The sequence below is a fragment of the Orycteropus afer genome, unplaced genomic scaffold, assembly GCF_000298275.1.
Source record: "Orycteropus afer afer isolate SDZICR_OR568_19922 unplaced genomic scaffold, OryAfe1.0 scaffold00263, whole genome shotgun sequence".
Lineage (NCBI taxonomy): Eukaryota > Metazoa > Chordata > Mammalia > Tubulidentata > Orycteropodidae > Orycteropus > Orycteropus afer.
In genome coordinates this window covers 952282-969138 of record NW_006921850.1, presented here as the reverse complement: position 1 = coordinate 969138, position 16857 = coordinate 952282, and the positions used below count along the sequence as shown (strand labels likewise).

Genomic DNA, 16857 nt, shown 5'->3' with positions numbered 1-16857 from the left:
CGAGGAGTGGCTGGTGGGTTTGAACCACCAGCCGTCTGGTTAGCAGGCAAGTGTCTTAGCCACTATGTTACCAGAGCTCCCCATTAGCCATTAGAGAGATTCAAATCAAAACAACAACGAGATATCATCTTGCCCCACCACTAGCAGCAAAGTTCAACAAGACAGAAAATAACAAATGCCAGTAAGCATGTGGAGAGATTGGGACTCTCCTACACTGCTGGTGGGACTGTGAAATGGTACAACCAATGTGGAAAACAGTACGGTGATTCCTTAAAAAGATGGAAAGAGACATACCATTTGACCTAGCCATTCCATTACTGGGTATATATCTTAAAGAAGTGAAAGCCATGACAAGAACAGACATATGAATATCCATGTTCATCGCAGCACTATTTACAATAGCAAAAAGTTGGAAAAAACCTAGGTGTCCATCAACTGAGGAATGGATAATCAAACTATGGTACATACACACAATGGAATACTATGCAACCCTAAAGAATAACATAGAATCTGCAAAACATTGCAAAATGTGGATGAACTTGGAGGACATTATGCTGAGGGAAATAAATCAATCACAGAAGAACAAATACTGTATTAGTCCATTATTGTAAAAGTCAAGGAAAGGCTTATCTACAGAAGGAAATTTTCTTTGTTGGTTACCAAGGGTGGGAGGGGAGGGGAGGGAACATTATTAGGTAGGTAGAGATAAGTATTGATTTGGGTGAAGAGAAGGGCAATGTACCAAATGTGAGTGATCAACCTGGTGGCATTGAGGAAGAGGAAGACGTAGAGAGGTACATGGGAGGTGCAGACAACAAAGATGAACCCTTTTGGACATACATTACTGCGTTGTCGGTGAAGGCAAACACCGGTATATGGGTGGACAGATGGGTGGACAGGATGAATTATTAGGTATGTCTGTACACCAGGGAGTGTACTCAAGACCATGTATAAGGCTGGCAGACAATGGTTCTACAAGTGTATTTGTAAGTTCTGTAAGAATTCCCAGATGTATAGTAGAGCTGACAAGGGACAAGTTTGTAGTCACTTCTTGGTCACAGGCAGCTACCCAGAGGGACCGAGTAGTTGAACCAATGGACTCAGGACCATAGTCACAAGGGACATCAAGCTCAATTGGCATAATGTACTATACAAAACATTGTGCCACCTCCTACTTTGGCCAGTGGCGACTGGGATCTTGAAAGCTTGCAAGCAGCCATCTAGATGCAATGATGGGTCTCTCCTCATCCAGAGCAAAGAAGAATGATGAAAACCAAAGATTCATGGAAACAATTAGACCTCACTGCTGGTACACCATGCAATCCTCAGCCTATACGACTATGAGACCAAAAGAACTAGATGGTGCCCAGCTACCACTGTTAACCACTCAGAGGGGGATCTATGTAGGAGATCCTGGATAAAGAGGGAGAACAATGTGGAACAAAAGTCAAAATCATTTGGGAAGAAAAAGGGGTGGGGGCAGGTTTGCTGGTCTGATAGAGCCTAGTGAACCACTGAGACTATGGCCCCTAGCTGCCCTTCATGTCTGGAATTGAACCCACACCTGTGGCTTCCAGACAAACAGAAGATAGGCATATGAGTTGAACATTTACCTGAGATTGATACACTCCTTGGAGAAAACAATCATGGAAGAAAGAAGGGCTGCTCATGCACAAGGAGATAGTTCAGGGGGCAGGAATGCATGGAGGGATGGACACAGGGAAGTGGTAACTATCAGGAGGAAGTGGGTGGGGAACTGTTGCATTGGGGTAAATCGTAGTCAATGTCATGAGACAATGTGTGTGTGAACTTCTGTATGGAAAGTGAATTTGCGAACTTTCACCCAAATCACAATAAAAAAAAAAAAAATGAGTGGATATGGACAGTAATGGCTAAAGGAACCAAGAGGAGAGGAACACAGCCCTGTTTAGCTGTGAGAATCTGCTCAAGAAGACTCACTTGCCCTGAAAAATGTCAGATTAAAGTCAAAGGTGGGAAGTGGAGAGATAAAGTTGGGTGATAGGTGTTTTTGGTTCTTAGTTGATTTCTCACTATGATAAATTTCTAACAAATCTCTATGACATAAAACATTATATACATTTTTATCATTTCTTTACAAGTTTCTTGATATATAAATGCTGGGTCAAAGGCAAAGACAGTAGAAGGATTTGCTCTGGACTGCCAAACTGCTCCCACAAAGGCAGGCTATTTATTAAAATTATTACTTTAGATAGAACTTTTGGCAAAAGTTAGTATCTCCTAGGCTGTTAAATTTACATTCTTTTAAAGCTAGCATTCCACTGACTTTTAAATTTACGTTCTTTTGATTAAAGTTAACAACACTTTCTTTTCATTTATTTATTTTCTATTTGTATTTCTTCTTTTGTGAATCACCTACTCATATTTTTTGCCTATTTTTTAGTGTTTTGTTTGGGTTTTTTTCTTTTTGATTTATAAGGACTTTTCTATGAAATATATTGAACCCTGGATACATTTAGCCAATACATACATACATATATACATACATACATACATACATACATACAATCTATAAATTTTGTTTTCTGATTTACAGAAATAACTTGTTTATATCAATTATTAGTGCCCCTGGTGATTTTATTCTTTGGTACCAGAAAGAAAGATTTTTTTTAGAATGACTAAACAAATATCTTTAATTTTCTAATATTCTTAGTTTCTTTTTAGAATTAAAAAATTAAATCAACTGGGGTATATTCCTTTAGAAAAAAATTATTTAATATTTGTGTTGAAATTTATCATATACTGATTTTCTCTAATATATAAAATCTAATATTGGTATTTCAAATACTTGCAGGGTCACCCATGGTGGACAGGTTTCAACAGAACTTCCAGACTAAGACATTAATAGGAAGAAAGGTCTGGTAATCTCCTTCCAAAAATTAGCCAACGAAACCCTATGAATCACAGTCTTAGTCTCTGATATGCTTACTTTGGATGCATTATCAGGAGGGACTGACTGCTAGAGAAGGACATTATGTTTGGTAAAGTGGAGGGCCAGTGAATAAGGCAAACCCTCAGTGAGATGGACTGACAGAATGGCTGCTCCAATGGTGTCAAGCAAACCCACAATCATGAAAGTGGTGCAGGATTGGACCATATTTCATTGATATTCATGGCACGGGGGGTGGGGGGTGGGGGTGGGGGTGTTGTCATGAGCTGTACCAGCTCAAGGGCAGTTAACGAGAACAGAGTCCCAGCACCAAACATAATGTCTAGACTATAAAAGGTATAAAGTTAATATTCTATGAAGGAAGAAGAACAAATGAATGAACAAACGACATTCATTTCCCTGGAAGGGCATTTTCTGACTGTAACCCTGGCCTGTAAAAAGATTCATGTCACTAGCCATGAAATATACATCCACAGAGAGTACCAGGCTTGCTCTGCATTCTGCTATTATCTGCTCAGGAGGTTTCATTTCACAAGTTCTTCACAAACAAGGGATTCTGAGACACTATCATTTTCCCCAAAGGACTTCCTGGAGGCATTGGCAATCCCCTTCTGATTAGCTGTCAAAACCAATTTAATTTCTTTATTAAGATGTTTCTTTGTTCTCAGAACAGTGGAAAAGATCGACAGCTGAGCTCACCACAGCAAGTTTCCAGGACGGAACACTCTCTCCTCTGCTTTGTCCTAAGGGAAACCTTCCTCTCCCAGGGGTCATTGCTTTGCAGGAGGCCCTGCAGCAGAAAAAGGTGTTCTGCCATGCCTCACTTACTTTGGGAAATGGGGTGTGAGAAATTAAAGTTTTCTTTTAGCTTAGGCTCCTCTAAGCTCATTTGCACCCTCTTCTCAAAGATTTATTCAGGCACAATCAAACTCTTCCCATATCATCCATCCACCTCCCAGCCCCCTGCCCCACTCTATTCACTGTCCACAATGACAACTGTCTCTTCATTTCCCTCTCTCTCCTTCACCAAATTCAAACACTAATAGATATCTCAAGATCTAAATAATTATACAAGCAGAACTTGCTCACCCCTATGACTCCAGAAGCCTTACTTACACCCCTATTCTGCAGTGACTTACCTCAGCACACCCTTGATCTTGCCATCACTCACAACTGCTCTGCCTCAGAAATGGGAACAACCAATGGCTCATCCACTGAGCTAATTGTAGGCCACAAGACACCTCATTCATTCATTTCCATCTCCCCTGCTGGCTTTTGCTTTAAATCTGTCTGAGATCACTCTTTTCTTTCAGACTGTCGATCCCTTCCAGCTTGTTGTTATGTGCCGTCAAGTCGGACTAGACTCATAGTGACCCCTCCTTGGGTTTCCGAGGCAGTATCACTACAGAAGTAGATTGCCCTATCTTCCTTCCAAGGAGTAGCTGGTGGGTTTGAACCGCCAGCCTTCAGGTCAGCAGTCAAGTGCCTTAGGCACTAAGTGCCTTAGTATTTAGTAGCTTAGGAGCTCTTATGCTACCAGACCTCCTCCTTCCAGCTTAACATCTTGTTTTATCATGCTTAAGGCCCTATGGCATATCCTTCAACATTCTCAGGGTAGCCTGACAATACCTTACTCCTGTCTTTCTCCCCTATTTACCCTACATCTATTTAATCCCAAACAATTCTACTTTGCTATTGCCTCTGTCATCTTCACAAACTGACAGCAGTTGTTTTAAAAAGGCTTCCTCTGCCTCATCATCCTCCCATACCTGCTGCCTAATATTCCTCATGCCCATGATAGACAGGATCCTTGAAATAATACATGACGTTCACTATCCTCATCTTCCACAGTTTTCGATGTCTGTAATTTATCATCTGAACCCACCATCTATTGAGAGATCTCTGGGAGATAGTTCACAAACAACCTACTTTTTTTCAAAGGCAATGCATTTTTAGTCTTTATCTACCTGACTTCTCCAACGTAAATGCTATTCCCTTATTTTTAAAATGCTCTCCATTCTTGGCTTTTGAGATTATTTCTCGCTTCCACATCTCCTACATCTCTCATTATGTTTTCTTAGTCTCTTCCATAGCTTCATCTTCTCTGCATACTGCTTAAATGTTGGTGTTCTTTAAGGTTCTGTCTTTGGTCTCATTTTGCCATTTGATCTAACTACTAAGCTCTGCTAGCGTAGTGCCTAAGGCACTTGACTGCTAACCAGAAGGCTGGTGGTTCAAATCCACCAGCCACTCCTTGGAAGGAAGGTTGGGTAATCTACTTCCATAGTGATACTGCCTCGGAAACCCAAGGAGGGGTCGCTATGAGTCGGGTCTGCCTCAACGGCACATAACAACAACAACAACAACAACACTAATATCATTAACAACTGTGCTGGCATCAGCTACCACCCATGTGGTAATGACTCCTAAACTTTTCTTTTGTGTTCCACATCTAGTTAGCTCAATACCTAACTAAAACTAAAACTAAAACTAAAACAAACAAACAAACAAACAAACAAACTCACTGCCATCAAGTTGGATATGACTCATAGTGACCCCTCCTTGGATTTCCAAGGCAGTATCGCTACAGAAGTAGATTGCCAATCTTCCTTCTGAGGAATGGCTGGTGGGTTTGAACCACCAGCCTTCTGGTTAGCAGTCAAATGCCTTAAGCACTATGCCACCAGAGCGCCTAATACCTAACTAGACATAACCTTATGGACTCCCTAGAAATTCTTCAAATTCAGCATATTAGATCTCAGTATTTGCCCCAAACTTTCTTTTCCTCAATATTCTCTAAATCTTTAACAGAAAATTTCCCTAACCATCCAATCTAAAGTATTTACAACTATCTTGCATCACTACACTAAATTATCTTGTTTTGTTTTCTGAATTGAATTCATTGGCTGATTATTATTGATTTATTTTCTTGGCAATTGCCCTTCTTCCTCCTTTAATGTAAGTTTCAAGAAAACATAAAGCTTCAGCACAGGATTCCTAGCACTGAGAAGAGTGCTTTAGAATAGCAAAACATACTCTAGTATTTCCTCTTTTAAAATTGAACCCATTTCTTTCTCTACACAGTACTTCATTTTTCTGTTCCCTTATAAATCCTAAATTTTTAAATAGTTGACTAGGTATGCTGCTTCCAAATTCTCACCTCTCATTTCCTCTTCAATATACTCCAATCAGGCTTCCATCTCCACCACTCACTGAAACAGCTCTTGTCAAAGTCATCAAAAGTCCCATGTTGCCCAAAACCAGAGGATCCTTTTCAGTCTTCCTCTTACTGGAATCTGAGTATTAATCAATAGATATGATCTCTGGATTTTTCATTTCTATGATGTCACACTCCCTGGTTGTCCAATTAACTTGCGGTTGTTCCTTCCCAACCTCTTCTTCTATCTATTCTTCCTGTACTAACACATAAATTGGGTTATTCCTCAAGGCATAGTCCTGGAATTTATTTCCCTTCTCTTCACATTCTCCGCCTAAGGGGTCTCTCATCCATTCCCATTGTTTGAATAACATCTGTAAGATGACAACTTCCAATTTTATATCTCTGTTCCAGACTTCTCTTCCAAACCAGAGGCTCATATGCCACTTTCAATTGCCCATCTCTATTGGAATTGTCAAGGAATATTAAATCTCACCCCTCTAAAGATCAAAATCTTCTCCTTCTCTCACCAAATATGCTCCCACTCCCAGCCTGCTTAACCTTAGAAAATATGACTACTATGTACTACTTAGGAGCTCTGGTAGCCTAGTGCCTAAGGCACTTGACTGGTAACCAGAAGGCTGGTGGTTCAAACCCACCAGCCACTCCTCGGAAGGAAGGTTGGGCAATCTACTTCCGTAGTGATATTGCCTTGGCAACCCAAGGAGGGGTCACCATGAGTCAGGTCCAACTCAATGGCACATAACAACGATAACATGTACTACTTGCTAAAGCTGCAAACCTGGGGGTCCCCATTATCAACTTCTTTCTTCTGCATCCAATCAATCACCAAGTCCTGTCAATTCCACCTACAAAGTGTGTCAAATAATCACTTCTCTTCATTTTTATTGCCAAAATCTTAACTCAAAGCAACTTCATTTTCCACCTAGACTGCTCCAATAGTTTCTCTTCCAGCTTCTAATCTTTCCCATTTAATATACTGTCCACACAGCAATCAAATGACCTTTTAATTACATAAAGTAGATTATGTCAATTATTTTCTAAATACTCAGTGGTATCCCTTGAGCTCAGAATAAAATCTCAACTCCTTATAATGTCCAATGAGGTACCACTGGATCTAGCATGATCTGTACTTCTAATCTCAAACCACCCTCTTCTTTGCTCATAACAAGCCAGCTACATGGGACTTTCAGCCAGCAACAAACCAGAATGTTTCCAGAGTCAATGCTTTTGCACATGCTGTGCTATTTGCCTAGTATGCTTCCCTCTGTCACATTCACTTCTTGTCTACTTGACTCCTTTGATTCTTACCAGACTCAGCTAACATGCCAGAAACCAAAGATAATATAAATATATTTTCGTTTGTAAATATTCTTTCTCCTATATGATCTGAGAAACAACTACATGAAATAATAATTATAAAACTATGGGATTGGACTTATAATATAGAAAGGTATAATTTGTATGACAATAATAGTACAAAGGGGCAAGGAGAGAATGGAACTATTTTAAAATAAAGTTTATGAATGCTACTTCAATTAAATTAGTAATAATCTAAATTAGATTATTTTTAGGTTAACCCCTAAGGACTCAGGTCAGCCACTAAGAAAATTTCAAAATATACAGTAAAAGAACTAGAATGGCATACGAGAAGATATCTATTTAACACAAAGAAAATAGTAATGGAGGGATAGAGGAAAAAAAAAAAGACATAAGACATATTGAAAACAATTAGCAAAATGGTAGACATACCCTACCTTATCAATAATTACATTAAAGGGAAATGGACTAAAAACTCCAATCAAAGGGCAGAGATCCAGGAAAAATGAAGGGAAAAAAAAAAAAAAAACCTCATGATTCAACTGTATGCTATGTATAAAATACATACTTTAGATTCAAAGACACAAATCAGTGGAAAGTAAAAGGGTGGGAAAGACAGACCATGAGAACAGTAACTAGAGACAGTTGAAGTGGCTATACTACCACCAGATAAAATAGACTTTAAGAGAAAAATTGGAAAAATGATTCATCCATCATTATATGTAATTATAAACATATATGCACCTAGCAACAGAACCCTAAAATACATGAAGCAAAAACTGACAGAAGTGAAGGGAGAAATAGACAATTCAACAATAATAGTTGATGAGTTTAGTAACTCACTTTTTTGAATGCATAGAAGAGCAACAAGAAATAAGAAGACTTGAACAACACTATAAACCAACTAGATCTAATAGACATCTATAGAACACTTCATCTAACAAAATAGAATATACCTTCTTCTTAAGTCACACGAAATACTTTCCAAGATAGGTCCTATGTTGGGTCACAAAACAAGCCTCAATGAATTTTAGAAGACCAAAATCATACCAAGTATATTCTTGACCACAACGGATTGAAATTAGAAAACAGTAATATAAATAAATTTGGGAAATTCACAAATATATGAAAACTAAGCAAATCACTTTACAACAATTAATGAGTCAAAGGGGAAATCACAAACGAAACAAGAAAATACTTTGAGATGAACAAAAATGTATACATATATATGCTTACAGGGAAAGTTATAGCTATAAATGCACATGTTAAAAAAGAAGAGCAATCTCAAAATCAGTAGCCTAACTTCAAGACACTGGGAATAAAAAGACTAATTAAACCTAAAGCCAGTAGAAGAAAGAAATAATAAAGATTAAATTAGAAATGAATAAACTAAATTAAAAAATTGAGTTCCTTAATCAGAGTAGTCACATTTCAAGTGCTCAGGAGCCACATGTGGCTAGTGGCTACAATATTGGAAAGGGTGGATACAGAACAGTTCCAATGGATAGCGTTGAAGCATCACAGGAATACTCATTGTCCTTGAATTTCTAAAAGGGTCATACATAATCCACACAGAAAGGTCTTTACCTTGACCATAATGATGGCAACTCTTCTTGTAAGTCAACATTAAACTCTTCAAAAACTTTCTGTGCTTTCTGAAATTCCTCTTCTGCCTAGAAATGACACATAACATTTGTTTCTACTAAAATTAAAAAAAAAATCACCTAAAAACAAAAGTAAATTCTATATACAACAATGTTTAGCTTTATGACAGCCTGGAAGCATTTTGGTAAGGAGAAAATATGTCTAGTTAAAATCCACATTATTTTTTCAATTAAAAAAATGAAAAATTCAGACTCATTAAAATAGAAACACTTCATTGATTACAATGGTTACTCTTGCAGTTAGAGGTTAATTCATTCATAGTATAAACATGTGTTAACTTCCTGGATACTGAGTATGAATGCTCCCCTAAGGAAACTCTCTGTCTAGTGGGGAAATCTAAATAATTACATTACTAGATGATACATTACATTACTGCTACAACAGAGGGACTTATTATCTGTACTCAGCACACTATTGGGGAAGATGGTTCAGAGAACATAGATGGTTCCTGAGAGTAGGTGATATTTTAACTGAAAACTGAAGAATCTGCAAGTGTTTACTAAAGAAGGAGGTGGAGAAGGCATTAAAATACTTAATGGTGGAGTGCTTTGGATTGGAATTCTAAAGTACTAGCTGTGTGACCTTGTCAGATTGCTTTATGTTTCTATACCTCAGATACTTCATCCCTGAAATAGAGATATTAATGACTACCTCACAAGCTTTTGAAAAGGTAATGCAGATAAAAGGAGACCAGGTGGTGCAGTGGTCAAGGGTTCACCAGCAAACCAAATGACTGGCAGTTCAAACACACCAACCACTCTCCATGCAAAATGGGGCACTCTGCTTCTGAAAAGATTATAGCCTCAAAAATCTAATGGGGCAGTTCTACCTGTCCTACAGGATTGCTATAAGTCAGAATCAACTCAACAGCAGTGGATTTGGTTTTTGAGTTGATGCAGATGAATTGTTGAACATGGTGCCTGGCATCTATGAGACCCTTCTGTGAATGGTAGCTTTTGTTATGTGTAAGTCATAGAAGCTAGAGGTTGGGGAACATGTACAGGTGAAGGACAGAAAGGGGAAGAAAACTTGAAAGTTGATAAGGGTGAATAAGTGAGCTATAAACAAACTGTGAAGGCCTCATATGGCGTGCTAACAAATTTAGTTTTTTTTTTTTACAGGCAATCCAAACCAAACCCACTTCCATCAAGTTGATTCCAACTCACAGCAATGCTTTAGGACAGAGTAGAACTGTCCCATAGGGTTTCTAAGGCTGTAAATCTTTACTGAAGCAGACTGCCTCATTTTTCTCCCAAGGAGTGTCTGTTGTTATTGTTGTTATATGCCATTGAGTTGGACGCAACTCATAGCGACCCCTCCTTGGGTTGCCGAGGCAGTGTCACTACGGAGGTAGATTGCCCAACTTCCTTTCCGAGGAGTGGCTGGTGGGTTTGAACCGCCAGCTTTCTGGTTAGCAGTCAAGTGCCTTAGGCACTATGCTACCAGACTCCCATGGAGTGCCTAGTGGGTTCAAATTGCTGACCTTTTGGCTAGCAGTACAATGCTTTAACCACAGTGCCACCAGAGCTACTTTACAAACAATGGGGACCATTAAATGATTTAAGCAGTGGAGAAATGTGTCTAGATATGTGACGTAGAAAGACAATATAGGGTGTGGAAGCATATACCAAAATCCCACTGCCATTGAGTTGATTTGCTAGTGAGTAAATTCCAACTCATAGCAACCCTATAGGACAGAGTAGAATTGCCCTATAGGGCTTCCAAGGTTGTCATCTTTACAGGAGCAGACTGCCGTATCCTTCTCCTATGGAGCAGCTGGTGAGTTCCAACTGCTGACCTGTTAGCAACTGAGCATTTAACCACTGTGGCACTAGGGTTCCTGTATAAGCATATAGAAGGACAAAATATTAAAAGCAGAGGGAGTAGTTAGTAGGTAACTTCAGTGAGTTGGCACTTCTAAGTCACGGATATAAATATATGGTAAAAGCTACTGATATGCTTTTCTGAAGGAAAATGAATATTATGCAACTCTCAGAAAGTCAGTGGTTCAAACCCATCAGCCACTCTGCAGAAGGAAGATGGGGAAACCTACTTCCATAAAGATTTACAGCCTTGGAAACTCAATGGGGGTCGCTATGAGCCAGAATCTACTCAACGGCTGTGAGTCTGGTTTTGAGTTTTTAGCACATGTCTAAAACCTCAGAGAACATAACTTATGCCTGAGATCTTCAAACTTAATATCCCACCTGCATTTGCATTTTAGCATTTAGTATGGTCTACAACCACATAAAGTGCAGGCACTTTTTTGACTTTTTTGATCCTGCAATATTGTTGGGGGCCGAAGTCTTTTATGACCAAAATATATGAGTTGGTGCCACCTATACAAACCCTATAATAATAAGAAAAACCTTATTATTAATTAAAAAGCTTATGAAAAGCAGTTGACAAGCACCATGTACCAGCTTAAATCTGTCCTGATTCCAATTTCCTTTAAAAAATGGATATTTAATTTTAAAAAACAAAGTTGCTAGGGATTATAGAACATGGAGGGGATGTCAACAGTGGAATAAAATTACATTAATCCTTACCTTAGAGATCCGACTCTCATCCTTCCTTTTGGCGCTCTGCAAAGCTTCTAGATGGTGGCGGGCACTGTCATAATCCACAAGCTTCCTGCTCCGCTTTGCAATTCGATTCTGCCAGCAGAGAAATACATGCACTAAGAAAGACACACAGTCATAGAGGCTCTTTTTGACTGGCAACATGCTTTCCTTGTCTGGCACAGTTATAGACATTGACTGAAGATAAAGACTATAATTTCAGTAGAAAAACTGAAGGAGGACCTAACATGGGTCCCTGCCTAGTGACAATCAAGCCAAACTAGTTTACACACAGAGTGATTAAGAAGAGAGAAAATTATTTATTGCAAAGTGGCAATGCAAGGAGATGGGGGGCCGGTATTGAAATCTGACTCCCTGAGTGGAGGTTGGGATACACTTTTTGTAAAGTTCAGGAGAAGGGCTTACTCATACTCATAAAAATTTCAGGAATTTGGACATGAATTAGTGGGGATTAGCTGAGGCTTCCTTCACTTTGGTTTAAAAGGGACAGTCAATTTTTAATGCAGTGTGTTTTGCACAGAGTGAGTCACACCAACTTCCTGTCATCAGCTGACTGGAAGTTGGGCAGAAGGGAAGATGTCAGTTCCTAGCAACTCTGTTGCTGTTTGCCTCACTGAGCATGTCTGCAGATCAAAGTTGATTTCAAATTGTTTTCTGAAAAATAACTTTAAGGAAATACATTAACATACCTATTCACCTGTTTCCAACTAAGGTGGGGGATAATGACAGAGAGGATGTGTGAATTGAGCCTCAATTCAACTCAGCTCCCAAGGAACCTATCATGCCTGCCCATCTGCCCCCAATCAAGGTGATAGACAGGGTGAGGAACTGAGTCCCCATTCAGAAGTTATCATGCCCGCCCATCTGTCTTAACCAAGATGGGAATAAGAATGAACAGGATGGAGGAATGGGCCTCAATTCAGCTCATCTTTCAAGGAACCCAGTTATCATGTCCACCCATCTGCCTTCAACCAAGATGACAGACAGAATGAAGGGCTGAGTTTTGATTCTACTCAGTTTTAAAATGACTCCTAGATGCCAGACTACAGCTTTCAATCCTTCTGACAACAAGGCAAATCATAGGGAGTCAAGTTTGAAAAACTCAAAATTCTTTTGAAGTAAGTGAGTAAACCAATACTTTCTTAGTTGCTTCCATTATAAACTTTTAAATGTTCCATTCTGAAGATAGTGAAAAGCTATATTAGGATTTAGAGAGCTCTGTTGGCATAGTGCCTAAGGCATTCGACTGTTAACCAGAAGGCTGGTGGTTGTTCTTCTTTTTTTTTTTTTTAATATTAGGATTTGGTTTATAATTCTAACACCAACTGACCCTAATAATAATTCTATAAAACATATTTACTTCCTAAGAAATGTCTTTAGTGAAGGGTTAATAAAATCAAATCTTATAATGAACATCCTCAGCAAAAAGGAATGTACACTTCTGGAAAGAGCTAACCACCCAACCCTATAATGATTAATGTTTGATTCTTATTACAAGTTCCAGTTTGGTACTCCTGAAAATAGGCTAACCAAAAAACCCCCTAACAACTAACATCTAGTTCTTATCAAAATCTATTTCTGAGCAGAAACTACAGGAAAGCAACAATAAGGGCAATATGACCCACAGCAGAAAGAATGAGCTGACTTTGGGACCAGAGAGAATGATGCTTTCAAGTATTAATCAACGAAACAAGGAACTCTGAAAAAAGGAGTGGCTGGGGGAGTTTGAACCACCAGCCTTCTGGTTAGCAGTCAAATGCCTTAGGCACTACATCACCAGAACTCCTGAGACTAAAGCACTGAGATACTCTTCAGACCTTGAACTAAAATTTAACTTTTATCTAAATAACAAATTGGTTCCCACAATGACTACTAACGTATGTACTGTGTTCCTTTAAAGAAATCACCTACATGAGATCAAAAAGAGCACTGGTGGTGTAGTACCTAAGGCATTTGACTGCTAACCAGAAGGTTGGTAGTTCAGATCCACCAGCCACTCTGTGAAAGGAAGACTGGATAATCTACTTCTGTAAAGATTTACCATCTCAGAAACCCCAAGGGGGTTGCATGGTCAACAATTACTTTTTTAAAAAAGAAAAGAATGTAAGGAGGTATGGAAAACAGTTAAAGGGAAATGGACCAATCAGAAGAAAAATAATGAGAATGTTCACACATTATGAAGAATGTAATCAATGTCACTGAACACATTATGTAGAAATTGTTGAATGGGAACCTAAGTTGAAGTAAATCTTCACCAAAACCCAAATAAAAAATTATTATTATTAATATTATTATTACTCCTTCCTGTCTTCTGAGCTTTGTTGTCTCTGGGCAAATGCTGCCCTTTTGATCACGTATGTTTGATTGTTCTAAGAGGTGTTTATTTCCCTGATGTTGCTGTTCAACTCAAAGGTCTGTCTAGGAGCTCCGATAGCATAGTGCCTAAGGTATTTGACTGCTAACCAGAAGGTTGACGGTTCAAACCCACCAGCCACTCCTGGGAAGGAAGGTTGGGTAATCTACCTCTGCAGTGATACTGCCTTGGAAACCCAAGGAGGGGTCGCTACGAGTCGTATCCAACTCGATGGCAGTGGGTTTTATAGGTCTGTGTATTGTTCAGCTAAAAGTTGAGTCATGGGGGTGAATTCAGTTCCAGGCTTGAAGAGTGTCTAAGGGCCATAGTCTTAGGAGTTCCATCAGTCTCTTTCAGACCAGTACAACTGGTCTATTTTATGTACCCATAAAAATTTTGATTTTGAGTTTCATTCCACATTTCTCTCCCACTCTATCCAGGATGTCCTATTGTGATCCCTTTCAGAACTGTCAACAGTGGTAGAACTAGAACCATCTATATCTGGTCTCAGGGTCATAGAGGCTGGGTTTGAGTGGTCCATTAATCTTCTGAATTTATTGTTTCCTTGCTTCTTTGAATCCATTCATTCTTCTTTTCTCCAGACAGGGAGAGACCAATAGTTGCACCTTAGATGGCCACTCACAAAATTTTAAAATTGCAGTCACTACTCACCAAAGTAAAATGTAGAACATTGTCTTTGTGGACTATGTTATGCCAATTGACCTTAGTATCTCTTGAGACAATGGTCCTAAGCCCTCAAGCCCAATGATTCATTCCCTCAAGGTGTTTGGTCATGGCTAAGAAGTTTTCATAACTTTGCACCCTGTATATGACCTACTAGGCTCATGGATGTATTCATAGCACATCTAAATACACATGAAGAAACATCCTCTGTCAAACCTACACATATTTGTGGTTGTAGTCCCATTTACTTTTCTGCCACTGTTCAGCTTGAGTGTGTGTCTACTTATATACTCATAGGTTACTGGTATTACTGTTATCTCAGGATTACGTATGTAATAGTATTTACCTTTGTTGCCTTCAACTCATATGCTTCTCTCAGAGATTCTTTTGCTCTGATCATTTTCTATTGACATTCCCTTTACTGAATATTGCCTTTCCCTTCACCCAAGTTAATATGTCTCTACGCTCTAGTTAGTGAATTACCCTTCTTTCCCCTCTTACCCTTGGTAACCTTAAAATAAATATTCTTGCTCTGTGTAAATCTTTTGACTTTTTCAAGTAGTAATCTCATATAATATTTATCCTTCTGTGATTGAGTAATTTCATTCAACATAATGTCCTCTAAGTTCATCCAAGTTATGAGGCTCATCATTATTCTTCACTGTTACGTAAGATTTCATTGTGTGAATATACCATAGTTTGTTTATGCATTTATCCATTCATGGATACTTAGGTTGTTTTCATCTTCTGGATACTGTCAATATTACTGCAATGAAAATATATCTGCTCATGTCATGGCTCTTAATTCTTTAGGATATACACCTAGTAGTGGGATTGCTGGATTATATGGTATTTATATTTTCAACTTTTAAGGAAGTGGTTGCAGCATTGTACAGTCCAAGAAGCAGTGTGTGAGGGTTCCAATCTCTCCATACCCTTGCCACAATTAATTTGTTGTTTTCTTTTTGTTGTTGTTAAGTGCCATCGAGTCATCTCTGACTCATAGCGACCCTATTCACAGCAGAATGAAACACCACCTGGTCCTGTGCCAGCTCCATGATTCCTGCTACACTTTAGCCCATCGCCGCTGCCACTGTGTCAATTCACCTCATTGAGGGCCTTCCCCTCTTTCATCAACCCTCCACCTTACCAAGCATGACATCCTTCTCCAGGGAATGGTCCCTTCTAACAACATGACCAAAGTATGTGAGACGAAGTCTGGTCAATCTTGCCTCCAGGGAGCATTCTGGCTGCACTTCCTCCAGGACAGACCTGTTAGTTCTTTTAGCAGTCCACAGTACTTCCAGCATTCTTCACCAACACCACAGCTCAAAAGCATCAACTCTTCTTCGGTCCTCCTTATTCATTTTCCAGCTCTCACATGCGTATGAGGCAACTGAAAATACCATGGCTTGTGTCAGGTGTACCTTAGTCCTCAAGGAGACATCTTTGCTCTTTAGCACTTGAAAGAGGTCCTTTGCAGCCAATTTGCCCAGTGCTATAAGTTATTGTGGGAGGATATCAAAAGCATTATCCATGAAGCAAGAGATCACTAAAAAGACGAGAAAAGAAGACCAAAATGGACGACAGAAGAGACTCTGAAACTTGCCCTTGAGTGGAGAGAAGCTAAAGACAATGGAAGAAATGACAAGACAAAGGAGCTGAACAGAAGATTTCAAAGAGCAGCTCAAGCCAACAAAACCAATTACTATAATGAAATGTGCAAAGACCTGGAGTTTGAAAACCAAAAGGGAAGAACACGCTCAGCATTTCTCATGATAAAAGAATTGAAGAAAAACTTTAAGCCTCGAATTGCAATACTGAGAGATTCTATGGGCAAAATATTGAACAATGCAGGAAACATCAAGAGAAGATGGCAGGAATACACAGAATCACTGTACCAAAAGGAACTGATTGATGTTCATCCATTTCACGAAGTGCCATATGATCTAGAACTAATGGTACTGAAGGAGGAAGTCGGAGCTGCAATGAAAGAATTGGCGAAGAACAAGGCTCCAGGAATTAATGGAATACCCATTGAGATATTCCAACAAACGGATGCCCCATTGGAGACACTCACTCGGTTATGCCAAGAGATTTAGAAGACAGCTACCTGGCCAACTGACTGGAAGAGATCCATATTTGT

At 39.1% G+C, this 16857-nt stretch overlaps 1 protein-coding gene across 1 annotated transcript in view; it reads right to left on the bottom strand.

The window, feature by feature from the left end:
• Positions 1–16857, bottom strand: part of AMPH (amphiphysin) — a 390964-nt gene that overhangs the window by 95929 nt on the left and 278178 nt on the right. The window contains exons 6-7 of the mRNA XM_007950088.1: positions 11642–11749; positions 9015–9100 (exon numbers count right to left, since the gene is read on the bottom strand). Of these exons, the coding sequence (XP_007948279.1) occupies positions 9015–9100; positions 11642–11749 (194 nt within the window). The remainder of the gene's footprint in view (positions 1–9014; positions 9101–11641; positions 11750–16857) is intronic.